We start from the raw sequence: 21354 nt of genomic DNA, 5'->3' as shown, positions 1-21354 counted from the left end.
CATCAATAAAGTCAGACATTTTTATATAATAATGTTAATGAAGGGACAGATGCTTAAATGAGAGTACATATAAAAACACTTTTATTAATAAAAAGCAATAGCATACATACACACGTGAATTTGATAAAATGAAAATCTACTGCAGAAGCGGATGAATTTCACACAGTACCTGAACAGCATTGGTAGAATGTGTATCTGTGTGTTGTGTGTTACTAAAAGGCTGTCTATGTGACGTCTCCTGTACTCTTGACGTAGAGCCCAGAGGTCCATGGCTTTTCCCTGGGTTGTGCTTGAGTGTCTTAGGACTCCTCTCACTAGGCAATACGCAATGACACGGAGACTACAGTGCACTAACAGGCTGGCCACAAAGAGTAGACTGCAGACAGCAGATCTTCAGGACTCCGACTGCTAATCCTCCTCTCTCTCAGACTCAGACTCTGACAGAGAAAATGCCACAGTGACTGACCGTTTACCCACTAGAAAATGGTGCATGTACAATCAAGCAACGCAAACCATGGAGTGGGTTTTTTTGTATCCCACTTCTAGATGTTTGTCATTGAAATATTTTAGCTTTGTAAGACTGCCATGTAAAATCCCATACCTTCCTCCGCATTCTGAAGCCACTCCACAAACTTCTTCATCTGCTCCAGAAAGACACTTTTCCCTTTGGCAGCATGAGCATCTTTATACCATTTCAAAATGGCTTCCTCACTAAGGACATCGGCTTAGAAACAGAAAAGAGAGAAGGTAATATAGTACACTGTCGATGCTAGTACTAATGAATACTATTACATACTAATTAATACTATCACAACTATATATTATGAATACTGCCACTACTAGAGATCTTGAACTTGTGATTGAGCTTGCGTCAAGTGCTGGTGTTAATGGGTCATTCTATCACTGGAAGCAATGAAAAGAAACTTAAAATAAGAAACTACAGAAAGTTGATGTCTGTTTACTCTTTGCTCTATTCCTAAATTAGCCAAACACCTATGATAATAATAATAATAAATGTGAAACAACAAATGTAATATTTTTTAGTTACATTGAAAAATGCATTGTCATATTGTACGTTTTTGTACATTAAGTATATAAAGGCAATTTAAGATTATGTTAGAGAAATCTAAAATTTAAAAAAAGCAAAAACCAAACACAAAAAAGGAAAGTCAAGGATTACTTCTTATACATATACCTCAAAGAAAGCTAAACCCTGAGAAGTCCACAGTTTGTAAAATCTTGTTTAATATTTCTGATGTATTTGGCTAAACTCCTGTCAGCTGTATGTGCTACAAAATGATACTGTCAGAGGTGTCACTCATGAAACTGAAAGAAAATGAATGCAATATATGTCATTTTCTACATACAATGTGACTTTGAAACTAAAGTGGCAGTGAACTATATTAAAAAAAAAAAAGCTCAGATTTTAGTGGTACTGTTTTCACTTAAACTGCATTCTTAAACATTCATACTCTGTTTGCAATCGCAAAGGTAGACCCTAATATGTACTGTACCTTTGTAGAACAGCACCACTATCTTGGAGAATGATTTCATGAAGTGGATGTTGTCATAGCAGTACTCCTGAATCTTCATGAGCAAGATCAGTTCCGATTGGCCCTGAGTACTAAACATGGCCAGCAGAGGAGCGTAGTGCTACAGAGAAGACAGCAACCATCAGACTGTGGCTAACTGTATGAGGAAATCACGATAATGAAAACACTTAGAATACATCTAGAATACACCATTATTAAATATCACCTTTTAATTACAGAAGATATTAGTGTTGTTTATGTTGAAATGGCATTTTGGGTGTGAGGCCCCAATTAATATTAATATAGAATCATGATATGAGTGTCAAGATAGAATTTCAAAAGGTTTTTATTATCAATTTCATAACATAGAGAACATAGAGAATACACAACATAGAGAACTGTCATACCTCCTAAAACATTAGAGAAGTACAGTTTTTCATCTATGTAACATTAAAAACTGCCATAGTTACTGAAATAGTATAACATTCTTAGTGATTCTTAAAGAAGTTTAATGAAAATATTTTTGTGAAACAAATGTAAAGTTCACCAAGACTGTGGCAATACCTTTAGGTGTTTGAGGGCCTGCTCAGTGACCAGCTCTTCCTTCTTATTCCACTCCACAGCATTCATAAGGCAGGCCCAGAGTAAGCCAATCACAGCCTGCTCCTGCAGATCATTCTTCTTCATCTCCTCCTTCACATACACCACAATCTGATAAACAGTGTTGATATCTGGTTAATGCCTATTTATAACGTATAGGTATCTTGTTTTTCTTTCCTTGCACTTAGGATAGAAAAGTATGACAGTACTGCTCAAAGACAGACACCAATTACGAAATCCAATAAAAATGAAATCTGGAATCCATCTTTGTGATTTGTGAAATCAGATATAATCAAGGAATAAGATGTCAACATTTAATTAACAAGTGAATGAATATGGAGGAATGTTCACTTCTCTGATGGGACACTCCTGAGACAGACGCTCTTGAAGATCTTTCTGCAGCTCCTTACGGGTGCCCAAAGATTGCTGCACACGCAGGAAGTCTGACAGCTCTTTCAGGCCAGCCTCATTAAAGTACTTAGAAAAGTGCTCCACATTCTGCTTGTTGGCAGGGAAAAGTTCCTAAGCAGATTACAATACCGGATTCATTAGAAGCAGAAAACCATGGAACATTTAGCTTGTTTTAAAGAGGTTTAGAAATAGAAATAAAATTGGATTTTAATTATAATAACCAGAAGTATTGATGCAAACATATTTTTAATATTACATATTTACAAGTCATCTTTTGTTCATAGTGCACACTATAACAAGAGTGATACTTTTATATATATTTTATTTTTTACTATCAAACTCTCAGAGGAACTAATATTTAGAAGTTATCACTCAGAAAATAAGAGACTTTTCATAAGCAATAACACAAAATAAAATGAACATAAACATCATAAGATTGAGTCAGATGAAGAGTCAGTGATCTACAGTACATGAAAGTTTTACTTTGTGTTCTAGAACAAAATTGTTCATTTCTAGACAGAAAATCTGGCAGTACAACATACTTCAAGGTCATGAATGTTTATAGGTGCTAAAGCGTGAGAGGCATGTGATTAAGGTTTCCATGGAAACATCACCACATTCTGCTCATAGTCTCACAAATTCCACACATTTCCAATATCAAATATCATGCATCCTCCACAGAAACAGCAGGCAATCACACACATGTACACAGCATACCAGGAGTTTCTTATCCAGGCTGGCCTTTCTCAGGGCTGAAGTCACTGCATTGGCATCTTTCTCAGCTATCCATGCTTTGAACAGCTTCACCGCAAATGAGGCGGCGATGCCTGCATAACAAGATAAGAATAAAGATGAGTGAGAAAATGCACTGAAACATATTAGACCAACACACATAGACATACACAGATATCTTCACTACACAGAGCAAGTAAAACTGAGCATGCAGCAGCTGCCTTGAATGTCAATTCACTTCCAAGTGCTCAGATGGTTTGCTCAGTCTAGCCAAATGTTTGAAGGGGTACTGAGGCAAACCTTACAGGGAGCTCTATTCTGTTATGCAATGTGAAATTTTGAATTATTAAAGCTACACTTTGTAAGTAATTTTCTGTAAAAAGTGAAAGAACAAGCATTACTGAGACCGAAAAAAAGAAACTATAAAATAGTGTCTATGTGCTGCTACGAATCACCCCGCCCATACTCCCAGATTTTGAGGTTTTTTCAATTTGTCATATGCCACATGCACAGGCTCAACAAGAAGATCTGGCTCAATATTTAGGTCTCACATGGAAAACAAATAATTTACTGATGAAAATACTGCATGATGACAATAGTAGATAATTCACCTACATTCTCAGAGGACATGTAATTTACCAAGTTCTCTTTTAATACTCTTTCAATGCACTCACAATCATTTCATCTAGTTGAGGATGCACAAGAGACATTGAGTGCAATTACACATTTCCAACAGAGTGGTCTCCAAATTTGCAAAGCTTACATAGTGTAGCTTTGAAAAAAAACGGCCTTGCTAGTCAAAACTGCATAAACCCCAAACATATAATAAAAGCAATATTGGCAGTAACTGAAAATAAGTAAAAAAAAAAAAAAAGGTTTATCTAGCAACTTTAGATGTGTATCTAGCTAACAATACCAATGACAGTTTCTAAGATCAGTGGGTCTTAAATTGGTCCTCAGGGCCCACATTTTAGCTCAAGCCTAATACCTAATACATAGAGACAGAGCAAATATGTGGGCCTTTCTGGGGTCCCAAGGACAAGTTTGACATCCACTGTCTTAGACTGTAGGAAAGCAGCCTATGACTATCTTTCAAGTCTTGGGAGTCAGCATTGGATCAGTAGAGGAAGTAGTCTGATGTTTAGTCTGATGTTTCAGATTTTAAAGGGAAAGCAAAACCTAATTTACATAGTCTCAAATACTTCAAGAATGAATGTAAACCATCTGTGCTCTACAAACCTTCCTTTACTATATTATCACTGAAGAGGCTGGTAAGGATTTGAGGTGGCAGTATACTGTTTGCCAACAGGATGCCCGTCAGCATGGCCAGTTTGGTCTGCTCAGACTCAGTGAAAGCCTTCAGGAAAAGGAGCAACTGTGCAAGACAAATTATACAGAATGCATAAGAAAATGTGCCTGATAAGCAGGTTATAAAATATACAAATAAGTGATTTGGGCCCTTCAAATGGTCTTTTACTATTAAAGGCAAAAACAGAAATTTCTACCCTCAAAAAGTTCACTCCTCAATCATACAGCAACCAGCATCATGAAGACAACTACCTGCTGACTTGCACATCAACAGTCCACAATTATGTGGTTTGGTCATAAAACACCTAATTCTAAAAGCAAAGCTTACACACTGGAATTGCCAAGCACCACTATCGTACACCAATCTGAATCGTGAGGGTTAACTTTTTCATACAAAACCACACACACACACACACACACACACACACACACACACACACACACACACACACACACACACACATATATAGAGAGAGAGAGAGAGAGAGAGAGACACAGAGAGAGAGAGAGAGAGAGAGAGAGAGAGAGAGACACACACACACACACACACACACAGACAGTATAATTACTAAGGCTAGCTCGAAAGCCTGGCTGTTCTACTGATCTGTTGATATACTCATTAGCAAGACAGTTGTGGGCAAAATTAAATTTTGCTTCAGATGTGGCCAATTTCAGAAATACAGCTTCTCATCATAGAGGGCAAGACCAATATAATTAAAATGACGAGTACACAGACAACAGAGTGAGTCATCATGAAGAATGTGTCTGGTTCTGTTATAGTACATAAGATGGTGTATCATGAGTAATGAAAGATGCAGACGGAACATATTTTTTTTTCACAATACAACTCCATCTGCTACAAACACAAGCATAGCAGCATATCACAACATGCAAATGAAGAAAGTACCTTTTTAATTTCCTCCTCAAAAGCCTTCTCCAGATATTTGTATCTCCTGATAAGTTTATTGAAAACCTGCAGATAAATTATCATCACCAGCTATTAAAAGTGAAAGCATTTATCATAAAGAAACATATCATTTCCTTCTGACTTTAACCATCAAAGCATTACAGCTCTACAAATGGCAGATGTACCAGCACTGCAAACCTGGAGTCATGCATATACAAAGAATACATGGTAATGAAGCATCACCCTGGAGCTCATTTTAAAATGACAGCATGGTTGGCATTCTGGCTCTACCAAAGGATTTTGAGGATAAGCAAACCTAATTCCATCAGCAACAAGACAAGGTGGTAGCAGTGGGGGGAGGTCTTTACCTGAGCATAGCTGCGAATAGCAGTTTGATTTTCCTCTGCAGTGAACACACAGTGCTCTGTCACCTTGGTCTTATCCCCGTCATCGATGCGCGTTCCCCCAGGAGCTGGGACAGGAAAAGAGGGGTTAAAGTAGGCCGCAATCATAAATTTTAGCTGTCTAAGATCTGTCATAAATAATTGCACTCAACAGTTTATTTGTCCTTTTTTGTTCATTGTATCATTGTCAACTATGCAAGTTGTAGCTTAAGTGGACGAACTGACTGATGAACTATCTTGTTTCCTAGCTGTCAATACAAAGGTCCTGTTTCAAGAAGTCTTTTAAACATACCCTCACCCACTTTGAATTCACAACTTGGGTGTGTGTCTGACCTACACTACACAAGTGGTCACTCACAGCTGAAGAGGAGGAGGGGACAGTGAGAAGCAGATTATTCAAACAGAACACACTCAGCAAGCTAATCAGTAAGCTATGCAAATCATTGCAATAAAAAACATTTTTTAAAAGAAGAGTAAGCAAACCATACATGAAATTATGTGCAACGTGAGAGCATTGTGACTGTTTTTGTTTATTTTTTTGTTGTGAGCTATGTAGCCTTTGCCATGTTAACTAACAAACTATCTGAGTAAAGTGATGAGGTTGCATCAGCTGTCATGTATAAGACATGGAGTAGTTTGCATCCTAAGGCCAAGCAAATCAACACTGGATTTCATATCTAATCTACAATTAATGAACATGCTTAACTAGCTGACTCTTGCAATTACATGTCTGTTAAACACTGTAAAGCAGAATGTATGGGACCATATGTACTTTAGGCTTGCAGTAAATCATACTACTGTTTCACAAGTTGGGTCCATCAGGGAGGTTAAGCATTTGTAATTGCTCATGGTTCAATAGCCTGTCAGTGCCTGCTGGACAATCGTTAGCTTGTAACAGGATTATACAACATTACCACATCCCCTGTGTCCTACACCCAGACCAGAGAGATCAGCCAGCCAGGCAAAACTGACACAATCAGTTCTCGTCAATCACCTATGATAATGCCAGGACTGAACCCACAGGTGCATTGGCATTACTGTAAAGCTTCATAGAGCACTGACACTACTGCTGATACTGATGTAAGAGACTGCTGACTGTGTAGAGATAGGATGGTATTAAAATGTCCATGGTAACATGATAATTTTGGTTACTGATTTCTGGGATTATAACAGCTAATATAAAAATGTACTTAACACGTTAAAAGCCACTAAGCATTAAATTCATGTTCACACAGGTATTACACTGATAGTTTTTCACTAAAATTCTCATTTCTCTTTGCACCAAAAAAGTCAACAGTCTTCATAACTATTATAGGGTCCATATGACAGAAACCCCCTCACGTTTTTAAAATAAAAGATTCTGATATGGTATATAAACCTAGTTAAAATTTCAAAACATCATTTACCCCCCAGTCCAAACAGTCCATATATGGAAACTAAGCTGCAAAAACAGCCTGTCTTGAATTCACTGTTTTTGTGATGTTGCACAAAGCATAATAGTTATGTAGATGCATATATTCAACCTATAGCAGTTTGGCTCTGCACCAGTTTAGACAGCCAATCAGAACAGACCTAATATACATATATATCTTAGAAAACCATTAAAAAAACATATCATAAAGAGAAAATGAAATATGGCTATAATATGGACAAAATAATTATGGCACACGAAACCAAACAAGTGGACCTCAAAGGAAAAACATTTAAAAAGTGTAGGGTATGAGCCCTTGAAATTATCACCAGCACTCATACTGTTTACTATTCAGATCATAACTATGTAAAAAAGCATTGTCCTGTGACATGTATGTACCTGGTTATCAAAATTACTAAACAAGATTATGATTTAATTTTATACCACAGTATATCACTAAACTGAGTAACCATCCAATCCATATTCAGACAATGCAAGTTAAACTTTTGATTGAGAAACATTTCAGGTGAAGAAAGATGTGGTTTGAGTGGAAAGTCTCGTCCGCAAATACCATTTTCCAGGATCGCTTCGCAGTGTGTAATTATACTGTATTTTTGTAAGGGTGTATTAAGATAAAGAATGTACTTTTAAAGAATAAGAAAATTTATACTTCCATCAGACATCCTGTTCACCCTGGTACTTTAGGGAGTGTTGTGATTGCTGATTGGTGACTTGGCTGAGCTGCTCTCTCTGTGTCTCTGATTAGTGAGGCGCTCCAGAGGCTTTATATAGACCCACAGTAAACCGTTTAGCTGCAATTGGGTTGACAGAGACAGCCTGGGCAGTGCCTGAATGTGAATTTAGAGACTCCAGAGAGATTAAAGAGGAGTTTGCAGTGAGTGCACGCATGCGTGTAATATGTGTACGGCAGATCAGCTCAACAACAACAGAGACAACGTTCATCTAATGGATAAGGATAATCTTGCATCTAATGAGTAAAGGTCATTAGAGGTCAGTCATGCAATAATCTGTCCACCTCTAGAAACACAGGCACATTAACAAGGTTTCTAGTTATATTATGCCATGTAGGTGATACTTTTGCCCAAAGCAATTTACACAGGCCATCCGCTAGTAGAGTGGTTGGTATAGTGTAGTGGGTAACACCTCTGCCTTCTATGCTATAGACTGGGGTTTAATCCCCCATCTGGGCAGCACCCTATACTAATAAGAGTCCCTGGGCAAGACTTCTAACTCTACCTTCACCTATCTGTGTAAAATGACCAAATGCCATAAATGTAAATGTAGTATAGTTTAAATGCACAAGAGTGAACCATGTGAGAAGCTGAATTGAATCTATGAATAAATGTTGCACACATTCATGTACACCACAAAGCATATACACAATTCTATGCAAAAGTTTGAACATCTGTGTTCTGTAAATTTTATACTGATCTTTTTCATTTCTAGTTGAAATAAGTGAACGCATTCTCTAAAGGAAACAAATTCATTTTTCTACAGATTTTAGTGCACAACCGAGTTTAACATATTGGGAAAAAAATTAAACATAAAATATAACATGTTTTTCTCCATATACATTAAATTCAGTAAACAAACAGTAATGGTGCATTAAAATCAACAGAACATGTAATTTGACCAGGGGTGCCCAAACATTTGTATACAAGTGTATACTCAGTAAGACTAAAGCACTGCCAAAGACTGCACTCACTACCAAAGACACCTCAGGATGAGATCTATTAACCTACACATTTTGCTAGGACAGAGCACATCCTTCAGAAGAACTTAACAGTGCATCAAAGGCTTTCTTATCAGACATGCTGACAGTAGCAAATGACAAAACAAAGTGTTTCTCCATCTCCAGTGAAGAAAAAGAAATATCTTTACATACAGATATGAGGAAAAATGGCCATCAAGGTTCTGAATGAGCCTTCTTACCAAGCATACTCCCAGCAATAAGGATGTCAAACAGGGTGTCAGCATAGCGACGGTAGTCCAGTCTAGACCCGGTGACATCCAAAAATTTGGCTACAGCATCGAGATCACCCCCCGCTTCGTTGAGGCCCTGAATAATTGTGTCTCGGAAAACTGTGGGCTCAAACTTCTCCTTTTCATCTGTAGAAAAGCATCAAAAACAATACTGATATCAAAGCCAATACAATTGTCCAACTGGTTTAAACTAGAAATGACTTTACAGATAATGGCACACAACAAGGATTTACAGCTCTATGCAAAAATTTGAACACCTCCAGTTAAATTACATGTTTAGTTGACCTAAGTGAAAATAGTACATCCTTTCTGCAAATATTAATGCACAACTTCAATTTATTTGCTGAGTTTAACATATTGGAAAACATAAAATATAAACTGTGTAATAAATTTTGCACAGGACACATTTTTTTCCAATATGCTAAATTCAGCAAATAATCAGTAACTGTTCTCTTAGATGATGTGTTAACTTATTATATATAAAAAATCAGCAAAGCAAGTACTTTTATGAGGTGCTCCCAAACTTTTGCATATATCCATACAGGTCCAGTACAATTCAAATGATGTCTTATATTGATACCAACCCCCAGTCTACTGTGTTATAAATAAAAAGCTACCTTATCTTAAAACCATACTGTAACGTGGAGTGAGGAGGCGGACGCACGTGACAAGTGAGATTTATTAAGGGCAAATCCAAAATCAGGGTTGAGACAGTCCAGGGACATAGAGCCAACACGGATAGATCGGGGGGGCAGACATGACATAAACCAGAATACAACAGAACAAGCAGAACAGAACAAACACCACAGCAGATAACACCAACAACAACAAAGATCAGCACAAAGACCAGCCAAGACAAGGGGCAAACACAGGGCTTATAAAACAGGGATAACGAGGGACAGGTGAAAACAATCAGAGTCATCAAACAAGGGGGCTGAACCACAACAAATGCACATGGAAGATCCAAAACACAAAGCACATGGACAGGACAGGATTAAAAATGGTTAAGAGTCAGAATTATGATAGTACAGACCAGTGCAAATCAGGACCTGGGATAGTATATTATAGTTGGGAAACAAGTATAGATTTGTAATGTTCATATGTAACTTTGCTCAGTGTGCCTTCTTTGTGAGGAGCACAATTTTCAGTCATACTTAGCAGCTGATGGAGTATTACTGTACATGTGTCTGCAAAAATGTCACACCAAAATAAAAAAAAAAGCACACTAACCATCTTGCTGTGACACCCCACATTTGAACTGTCAATCACACCTACAGAGTAAACCCTTGAAGTGTGACGCAAATGTCCTGTTATGAAAAACACCTTCACATTTGACAGTCGCAGGCTACTGAAGAACATTTTGCTGGCAAAACTGCTCTGAGTGAACACATTTCCTTCACTGCACCATAATCTTGGGTAGCACTAATGTATTTAAATCATATGGAATACTCTGAGCGTCATATCTCTGAAACAGCGTGGGCAGTTTCTTTGCTGCTGCTGTGGCTACTCTGCATGCAGGGAAGGCAAATGGCAGTGATAGTGAGGTGGTAGGGGGCCTGCACAGGGCCTAGAGTTGTGTAAGAGTCAGTATACACTGCTGGACACAAGCAAGCTATTAATGGAAAGTAGAGAGCTGCCACAGGGACCTTTGCCATTGCGATGGTGAGTGAGAGACTGCAGCACATGTGTGTTGGTGCATGCCTAAGGGGTTTGTGTGCGCATGCGTGTGCCTGTGTGGATAAGCTCTCAGATGAACTTGAACAAAAGTCAACTTGTTGAAAAATGTCTGAAATACATTGATGGAAAAACAAGCCTTAGAATTGTTTTACAGGGTGGACAGTGGGGGTGTTATGATAAACAAAATCTTAATTTTTTTCAATAAGGTGGGTTACAAAACAATACCATTAGTTTTTTTATACTATTAATAATATTTGTGATATCAGACATAATGGTATGATTTTTACTATTCATGTACATGACATTCCTAAAAGAGACAACTACAAAAGTACAAAAAACGTTGGCTTTGTTTTAGCAACTGAACTTCAATCAATAGTGCGGAAATATTAATCAATTTTATGTCAGAACTGTAATTTAAAACAGTGCTATTTTTAAATTGCAAGAGCTGCAATTTTTATTATAATATACATTATCACATTAAATGTGGAAATTTTACCTATTAACAAAGAGCTTGTGAACTGCTTGTAGAAGAGTTAGGCCAATCTAAAGCAACTAAACACCTGTGTGCCATGATATCACACCACAACTAAGTGGCAGTCATTCAGTGTTCAAGTCTTAGGACAGAAAAAGTGGAATACACTGGTCTTCTTGACCCAAAATAAAAAGCCTGGACCTCAATAAATAAATAAAAAAAAAATAAGAATTTAAATCACAACCACAATATCGGTTACAAAAATCACAGTTAGATATTTTGCCTAAATTGTTCAGCGCAATTAAAGCCAAATGAATGTTGTTTATGTTACCTGTATCAAACTGTGATATTTCTTATTCACTTCTGTACTTAAAACGTAATAAACTGTGTAACAAAATGTGCATATATATTATATTTAAAATGTATATATCATATTAAAATCTGAGTACTGTTAAATCTTTAGTGGATAGGGTTTCTGTTAAAAAAGAAAGTAAACTCACCCCTTTTCCTGGTCTTAAACCGTTGGCCTGTGAGCACTGGCTTCTGCTGCTTACCGGTATTCATAAAAGTCCTAAAAAGACAGTAAACAAATAAAGAGAGATCAATAAATACAAGACATGCAAACCTCATAATCAGACAGAGGTAAAGCTTCAAAACAACCCAAAATAGATAAAATTACATTTAAATGTCATGTCATAATTCATCCAAATCTCAGAGTCAGACATGGGTAAATTTTATAACAACCCAAAATACAAACAATAACATCTCATTTCACGACATAGTCCGTCATTAAGAGAGTGGGAAAGAGCAGCAGCAGTAGATGAATAACCCTGACTCAGTAAGATAGGTGTTTCCCATGCATTATCACCACAACACTTCCCTGAACACACAGCTTATCTGAACTAAAATAGTACAGAGAGAACCAAAACTTGCTGTTTGAAAAACTTACCAGCTGTGAGGTCCACTATGCTATAGAGTTTGTGTGAGCTCTGTGTGTCTTGGTGAGTGTTCCAGCAGAAAGTGACTGCTCTGGTCAGGCACACACTGCACTGCGCTAAATATAGAGGGGCTCATCCCCAACAGTGTAAACTTCAGTCACCCAGGCCTGGGACACGTGTCGTGTTACAGCATGTCTGATCACTCACATAGACACACATTGTAACAGATGGCTCAGACAACTAACATGAAGTTCAGGTGCAATCACAGCAATAATGCACTGTCCATCAGAGTCTTAACCTAGCCTCAATAATGTCTTGATCAGACACAACTAACAAAGATTCTCACATTTTCTGCCAAATCATCCATTACTACTGTCACATTTATGAAACATATCTAGCATTCAACTCAATTTCTTTCAGTGTACTGTGGTTCAAACTGTGGTTTACTGTGAGTCAAAATACAGCCTAGATGTTATGTCTATGTCTATAGCACAGTGAAGAAGGCACAACTGAACGTTCTATACTTTGGCTGTGCTATGCCAAACTACAAGAGAGTATCCTGAATGTTGACTGTGAGTGCAAACCATAGTATGTTGATTTAACAGATTTACATCCTTTTTGTGGAAGATGTACTTTTGATTCTGTTTTTTGGCTTATCACTGCACCTTGGCTTCACATCCAAAGTCTCCACCCTGTGAATCAATCCTTCATTGCACCATATGAAATGACTACTTCCCCCACAGCACTGAACTACTCTAAAATTTGTGGGGGAACAAAGACAGGTATAATGATAACCAAGCTTTACAACTGATTCTGTAGTGGCTGCCACATCAGTTAAGGAACAATCCTATCTGAAAAGAGCCATTTTGAGAAATACTACACTGCGTTCATTGGTTCAGTATCACTGAAGTCTAATGCAATAATTTTCACTTGGAAAAGCACAATATACTTCTGTATGCATGCACCCAGGAGATAGTTCCAGTGAGCGGTAAATGATATCAGTCAGTTCTACACTAACAGCCTTGCCCTGTAATGCAGCACAAGATGCATAAGCTCCACAAGGGATCGTTAACCTCATTTCATCTCTTATTGATAAAAGTTTATCCCCTTAAATGGCCGTAAGCCACCAATGTGCCTGGCATCTATTCCTCTCTCCTATAACTTATGAATAACCCACTATATTTCTATATAGTTACTCAGGAAAAAGACATAAAATATAACAAGCCTATGAATTTAAGGGGTTAAACAGAACTTTGTCAGGTATGCACAAAAGACATCCTACACAAGACAGTATCCACAAAGGGGGTATTACCTTTTCTGGAAGATGCCGTGACTAGTGTTAGCTGCAGTATCTCTATGGGGTGATTTACACAGTGAGAATTAGCTGTGAAGCTGAATCACCCAGAGAGAGAGAGAGAGAGAGAGAGAGAGAGAGAGAGAGAGAGAGAGAGAGATATTACACCTCTTGAAAGAAAGAGGAGTCAGAGTCGTGCCTCACACTCAAATTACACCAGATAGGAGTCCCTAAGCAACACAGAGAGGGACTCACAGTCCTTCACAGGTCACAGTATCTCTTGTATTATTACATAGTGCACATCCCTGCTACTTCACTACAGCTTTAACTCTTTTTTAATGCCACCAGCCTTTTTATCTTAACTGTGGCAGAATATAGACCTCTGAAGACATGCATGATTTTGCAGCCTGCGTCACGTCTATATTAGGAATTCTGGATAGAAGCTGTTTTTTCCTATGGGAAAAATGAAATGGAAAATTTTTCAGAAAAGCATTGCCATCACACCTCACAATAAACTAAAATATTGCACAGCTGATATGTTTTGTCCTGTGTACATTTTCCCTCTGTCACTGGATCCTCTGATTTATGACATTGTTTAGCTGTCTACTTGAATAATGGCACACACATGCTAACACTCCTACATGCTGAAATGACCACATGAAAGTAAGTTTACTATTAAAATGTAACACTATTATGTACAAATACTAGCTATTTATACTTCTGAATGACCCCATAATTCAAAAGATCCTGTGACATTTTGGGGACATTTTCGTATACAGCAAATGTGTCAAAATTTGTACATTTTTATTTACCACATCACCACATATTTTGTTTACCAAAGGGTTTATCACCCCAAAAATTTCCATTTAAAATTATGACATACAATTTAATCATGTTACAGAAGCGGCCAAATGTAGTGTTAGGAGTCTTACCCAGACTGCTCTGCCTGATACACGTTTACATTAAAATTTGCCTTTGTAATTAAATCATATTACTGAGGCAGGCAAATGTAGTCTTAAGAGCCTTGAACACAGACTCTCATTGGTATAACACAGGATTTTGCCAAGTTGGGGAATTGAACCCCAGGACAAAGTGAGTAGATTCCCACTACACTACTCTATAGCAACTGCTAAGAGCCAGGTCATTTAACAAACAGCACTTCAAGTCTATTTCTGCTCTTCATTGGTATAACTTACCCCTGCCAGGTGGTAGTATGACTGCTTGATTAAGGCAAAAATCGTAATCACAATGATTTTGGTTAATAATGAGATCATGATTATTCAATACGATTGCTCACTGACTTTGGAAACATTATGCATTTTTATAGAACTTTAAAAAAAAAAATTAACAGGATTTCCTTAAACTTTAAATATCAACTGAGAATATGAGTGAATATAAAAATAATAACAAAAATGATAAATAAATAAAATACACACACATTCTCTAAACCGCTTATCCTTCTGGGTTGCGGGGGGTACTGGAGCCTAGCCCAGCAGTCATTGGATGGAAGGCAGGATACACCCTGAACATGTCAGGCCAGTCCATCGCAAGGTAGAATAAATAAAATAAATAATATATAACATATATAAATATATACTTTCATATAAATAATATAAAAACAATTAAAAAGAAAAAAATGACAACTATGCTGTAACATACTTCTGCAACCTACTGAAAACTACGACATATATATAAAAATACTAAATAAAAATAAACTGGTCCAAAAATAAATGAGTCAGCATGAGTCGGGGCTTTTAGGGAGGGACAAAAGCACTACTGGGAAGAAAAGGGGTGGTGCACTGGATTTGTAACACAAAACGAGAGCGTCATTGTGAAACAGAATGCGGCGCAATCGTTTTACCTCAGTTATCTTGTTCTCATAATTATTGGAAGCCAAATCATAATTTAAAATAAAATTTGATTAATTGCCCTGCCTTGAGTTATAGCAATATTTAGTCAGTTCTACGTACTTATATTTATGATTCAGTTCTGTTTCAGTCCCTGACATTTAGTGTCCAATTCATCTTTGGGGGGGTTTGATTTCATTCTGTTGTATTGGTTCAGCACTTAACCTCTACATTGTATTTTACATCAGGATCCCAAAAAAAGACAGCTAGAGCATTTAACCAACTTCCTGTGCTCTAGTTCCTATGCTAAATGATGTTGGACCGGTTCCACTGCAGTTCTACAGGGAGCTCTGTGTTTGAGAAGCTTTTGGCCAGATACTGTTTTACTCCTACTCAAGTAGTTTTATAGTAGCTACTTTTACTTCTACCCACCTCTGGCAGCCACAAAGCAGAACTCCACTCTCCTCACACATAATCATGTATCCTTTATCCCAATTTACAACAGCATAAGAGAGAGCCAAAAGATATGAGATGGTGGGACATTATAAAGGAATAACTAGGGGGAAACGAAGAACAAAGAAATGCTACATTCTTATGTACTTGTGAACCCGTTCGTGACTGCAGTCCCACTACAGTTAGACACTGACTGAATTACTTCCAACTTCTTGAGTGCACGACTGGAGTAAACACTTGGTTGCACCAGATCAAGCCAGCTTTGCGTGAGAAGATAAGCACACCTACCGGACAAATGCACAGCGAATAACTGTGTCAGCAGCTCGGTGGAGCACACATCCAGTCATGTTCCTCTCACTGCATTACAGCTTGTTAAAGTTAATATCAGTGAGTAAAGGCACTCAGTGTAAACTGAATCACTGTTCTTCAGTCCATCAGTGCCTTTAGCCTACACACTACATGCATCCTTGAATAACAATAATCTATTATAATCTATTATAACTGCCTATACAAGATTTAAACTGATGAGTTTAGGGCAGGATTTGCCTCATAACTGCTAAATGACAACGTTGAGAAGTGGCTCAATAGATTCATACCTGTAATACAACATTTTAACTGTAATTTAACATGTCATGCCCTATATAATGACTCATATAACAGCTTTCAGTAATTAAAGTGTAAAACGACCAGACTTCCTTGTCTGGTAATCTTTTAATCTGCTGTTTCATTGTGGTCAGTCTATACAGCTACAGCCTAAGTTACTTCATGTTTAAGAGCCTTAAACATCCAGTCTGCTACACTCACTTCAAACAACAAGCTCTATAGCCTAAATAAGGTGACAAAAAAACGAGACAGCGAGAACAAATCGTACACTTGAGTTTATGAACATCTGCATATTCATAAACTCACTCGTTTACGCGGTTAAATTACCTGGCAGTGGCTTTGCCTCGTGAAGAGTTCTCAGCTCTGGTGGCGACCGCAGACTCACTCGGTTCAACTTGAGGAGGCAAGTGACATGCAGCAGCCGGCGTGGTCCAAATTTGACAGCAGTAGTTTAGAGAACATTTGTTTTTACCAAAAAAACGCTGCGATGTTTCAAGAAAGACACACATATACACAGAGAAAGCGCAATTGTATGACAAGAACGAATGATGATTTAGTAAAGAAAAAAATAATGTTCTAATGTTTACATATTTCAGCGCATTTTTAACCCTCTCCCCTTTTGTGTGCTATAATGGTACGATCCAATGACTGGCTTTTCAACCATGGCTACTGCGATATAAACTCAGAAGCGCTGTTTTGTTTTTTTCCTTTCTAATTGGCTTGGCCTGCGAAATGAATCAACGTGCTTGAAAGGAGGAGAGGGAAAAGGCAAAATACTCTTATTTGCAATTCAAAAAGCAGCTAATCCAAAGAGGTGGATCCAACAGCTGTTGAAAGAGAGAGACTAGACTGATCAGGTATTGCACTGGTGGAAAAGGCAGCAATGTCATTATATATCTAAAAGGAAAAAAATGGTTTTTTTTTTTTTCATTTTTCATTGTTTTGCATGTGAAATGTTTTATAATTAAAATGCCATATTCTAAAATGTGCCATAGTGTGCCAATGTGATTTGCTCATTGCCTTCTCAGTAATGTAGAATTAAGTCCAGTGAAGGAAGGAGATCACAATGAGTGTAACAAACATGTACATGAACATTATCTTACATTTCTCAATTAAATCTGTGACTTCTTATCTATGGTATACGATTCATTTAATTTAGAGGCCATAGGTCATTTGTCAATTATGTAATTACTGAATGAGCAGCCAAGTCAATCACTATCAGATGGACTGAGGCAGCAGCATATGTTCTCTATTGTTAGGCAGGCATATGGTGGAGACTCCTGAGAGACAAACGTGCAGCTCAAAAGAGATCTGATAATGCAGAAGCACCACTAAATGTAGCCTACAGTACAAGCTTCTTCAGACTCCTTTGTCAGAAGGCAGAATAGTTAAAAACAGCAAATCACATGAGCCCCCCCGCCTGTCAAAATCAGATGTGCTGCTTGCACTCTGTGCCACCAACGCAGTTGTTCAGCTCTGGCCAAGAAGCAGTACAGATTATGAGTCACACAGCTGACGTTGTATGAATGCATTACAGCTTGTTATAGGGAAATGCCCTATCTTCAGACAGATTTTAAATCTGAACTGGTTGTTATATTGAATAATCAAACAATAAACTACCAAAGGGTGTCGTTTCAAGTAAACCCTCACTTTGGTGTACTTGAATGCTGTAGTGCATGAAATTTTAATGTTGATCTCCATCGAGAACTGCAAGGTTCCTCTCATGCATGCTGTACATATCTAGCAGCCAAGTGCTGATTCTAACTGTAAAAGTGCCCCTCATTTACATTCATTTATTTATAAGACACTCTTAACCAAAGTCACTTAATAGGTAACGTTAGAGGGCTTGTGCATGGACTCTTATAGCATAGGGTATAGCAGTGTCTGGATGGGGAATCTTTGATGTCACAGGGCGATAGTGTTACCCACTGTGCTATCCAACCACTCAGGTGACAACAAAAAACAACCATATTTCTGGCCTAACATTAGCATTCTTTTCATAATAGGCATGAAATGACACACCAATTCCATAATACAATACATATTGCTGTTTTTGCATCACAGTATAATACATACAGAATTAGGAAATAAATGGTCATATTTATTTATTTATTTAGCTTTTCCAAAAGTATTTTTTCCTTGAATAGACAAGACAACAGTGTTTTTTGCAAGTGATAACTAGCACCAGAAATTTCCTTACAAGACATAAATCATATAAACAAACATGCAAGATGTACATGCTGCACTTGTGTGTGTTTGACACACTAATTAAACGAAACACTAATTCAGTCTCATAATAATAAAAAGTAAACAAACGTGTGGACAATAAGGCTACATCTCAAAATGATGAAAGTTCATTTACAGTCAGATCTTGAGCTCGTTCACAGTCAGATGTGTCAGTATGACTTTTTTTGACTGAAATGAGTGAGAGTGGAATTTCTAACATGGCTCAGTCACTCCCAGCAAACTGCAGAATCCAGGACTCTCACAGCTGAGCAGCTATCAGAACCAATAAACCTCTCTTTCAGGGTTATTTCCTTTGCCCATTCAGAATCGGCAATTGGCAGCTGCTTGAATCCTCTGGGCAGTAGCTGCTCACTTTTTCTCCTCGCTCCAGTAGCTGAGACATTTGGGCGATGTCTTCACAGATGAATTAGCATAGTTGAAGTATTAGCACCAGTACTTCCTCAATGTCGGCACGTTGTCACCGTTCAGTCTGCCACTGTTTGCCTGTCATTATTGTACTCAAATGCAAAACCGAACTGCTTACAACACTCTCTGCTCACCATTTCAAACAGCTTGGCTAATCATTCATTCAAAATAGACATTCAAATTCTCCTCAGGCTCCAGTGTAACTATGGCACATTTTAAGGTGAAACAGAAAATCTAATTTTACAAAATGTGTTGTATGCTCATGGTTAAAAATGATCAGCCTCAGACACTCCGCCCACACATACCTGGAGCATCTGATATCTGTTGCTTGTTCAGCCCAATAGGAAACACATTTTTTTCTGCTCTGTGTCCTGTGAGCCTTTCTCAACAAAATAGTTTCTGGATTGAAAAAAAATCTTCTTAGAAATGCATCTAAAAAGCATTTACTAGTTTTCACTTGTGGCTATGCTTGTCGATGCATGTCACAGCTTTAAAAATTGCCTGACACACGTCATGCAAAAACAGAAGTCTGTGTTTGTCAGTCAAGCGGCCTTCTTGTCAAAGTAGACTGTTCTTAGCCACGTTTAGCGACAGAATGCACCAGACTCTCTGATAATCTGCCTTACGAGAGACTGTGATTAGGCATTGTTGAGATTACATGGATGATGCTGGGGCAGAGACAGAGCTAGACAACTCAATTGGATGGACTCAAAATATCTATTCACACACATACACACTCACTCATACACCCACATACATTCACATGCTGCTCTGAAAATCTTAAAATACAAGCAAACCAGTAAGCAGATTTTTTTTGTTGCAAGACCAATATGACAGTTTGCTATCAATAACTTCTTCTTTCACATAGGATCATTAGAGCACTACACTGCCTGTGGGGCCTTTTCATAAAATCATTGTGAATGCCAGTCTCAGCTCTGTTAAGTTAGAGACTGCAGGACTGCACTGTTTCTGTAATGTACATCCTTTGCAGAGACCCCTTATATGCGGATTGCACTGACCCAACTATAACTTCAGGACAAATATAAAACATCTATAGACTCTTTTCGCATATTATACACACTTCAAATGATGGCTCATCGAGGTTTCTTTAGTAAAGAAAATTGTTCTACATAGATCCATGAACTCTGAAAGATCCCTTTGCATGATTAAAGAGTTCTTTGCATCATGAAAGGGTCCTTCAGATTGATGGAGGATGTGCTGTAGATGGCCCTTTTTGAAAAGGCTTCTATATTGCACCAAAATGGTTCTTATATTTTTATGATGTCAGGCTTGTTACAACAGAAGAAGCCTTTTTGGTGATAGCCTTTTAGGGTATTGTTGGGTGTACATCTGGCCAGTGATCTGTCTGAGCTATAATAACACTGATCCCTGATAAGTGACGAGCACATCGGGGCATCGGTTTGCAGCAGCCAACACCCATACTGTATTTATGTTTGACTAAATATATATTGTAGGACAGAGCTGTCGTGTATTCTCTGCCTCTACCAGGGCAGAACACGTATAAAGCAGAACAGAATGTACAGGATTTGTCACTCTTAACTCCAGTCATTTCACCATTCAGTTCAGCTCAGCTTTATTTTTACAATGCCTTTTAAAGAATCCCAAGGTAACTTTACAAAATATAAAACAGTAAACAATGTAAACTTAAATGACAAAAGAATATGATTATAAGAAGAGGTAGTAAAAGAACATAAAACCTTGCAATAATAATGCTAACATCTAAATGTAAGTTGTGTAAGAGATGTAATAAAATATATTTTTGATTTCAGATGTTTTTATAATAGTAAAACAGAAATATGGTTGATCAGGAAACACATAAGTTGTATGAACCTGCATATTAATTAAAAGCCAGATTAAAATGGCTACCATATCAAGCATCCATCCCCCAAATTTGTCATACAACCAATGGAAATTCCTCTCCATGGCAGTAAAGAAATCCTGACTTCTTCAGTAGCCACTGATGTAGAGACAATTTAATACAGATATTTGGCTTCCTAACAGAAACAGTATCGTTCAACCTTCTACATTACCCAGCAGAAAACAATAACCCCCTGTCATCAAAGCAGTTATAGTTTTTCAGAAGTTCCT

The 21354-nt window shown here is 37.7% G+C and overlaps 1 protein-coding gene across 4 annotated transcripts; it reads right to left on the bottom strand.

Annotated features, from left to right (window-relative positions):
• Positions 1-58: 58 nt before the first annotated feature.
• bzw2 (basic leucine zipper and W2 domains 2) lies at positions 59-17050 on the bottom strand. Of its 4 annotated transcripts, none has more exons than XM_017693992.2 (13): positions 16921-17050; positions 13709-13788; positions 11959-12029; positions 9259-9435; positions 5859-5962; positions 5491-5556; positions 4515-4650; positions 3261-3370; positions 2484-2654; positions 2097-2243; positions 1515-1653; positions 602-724; positions 59-437 (listed from the first exon to the last, which is right to left on the bottom strand). In XM_017693992.2, exons 3-13 carry the CDS (start codon positions 12020-12022, stop codon positions 409-411), a joined length of 1266 nt encoding a protein of 421 aa, XP_017549481.1. In that variant the 5' UTR covers positions 12023-12029; positions 13709-13788; positions 16921-17050; the 3' UTR covers positions 59-408. The 4 variants fall into 4 exon arrangements, with proteins under 4 accessions (XP_017549481.1, XP_017549490.1, XP_017549500.1 ...); XM_017694001.2 differs by lacking the exon at positions 16921-17050 and adding an exon at positions 14887-14905; XM_017694011.1 differs by lacking the exon at positions 13709-13788 and having other exon boundaries at positions 16921-16987.
• Between the last annotated feature and the right edge of the window lie 4304 nt (positions 17051-21354).

This window comes from Pygocentrus nattereri, chromosome 27, assembly GCF_015220715.1.
Source record: "Pygocentrus nattereri isolate fPygNat1 chromosome 27, fPygNat1.pri, whole genome shotgun sequence".
NCBI classification, from domain to species: Eukaryota; Metazoa; Chordata; class Actinopteri; order Characiformes; family Serrasalmidae; genus Pygocentrus; species Pygocentrus nattereri.
The sequence above is the reverse complement of the archived record's forward strand: the minus strand, read 5'-3'. Positions and strand labels throughout refer to the sequence as shown.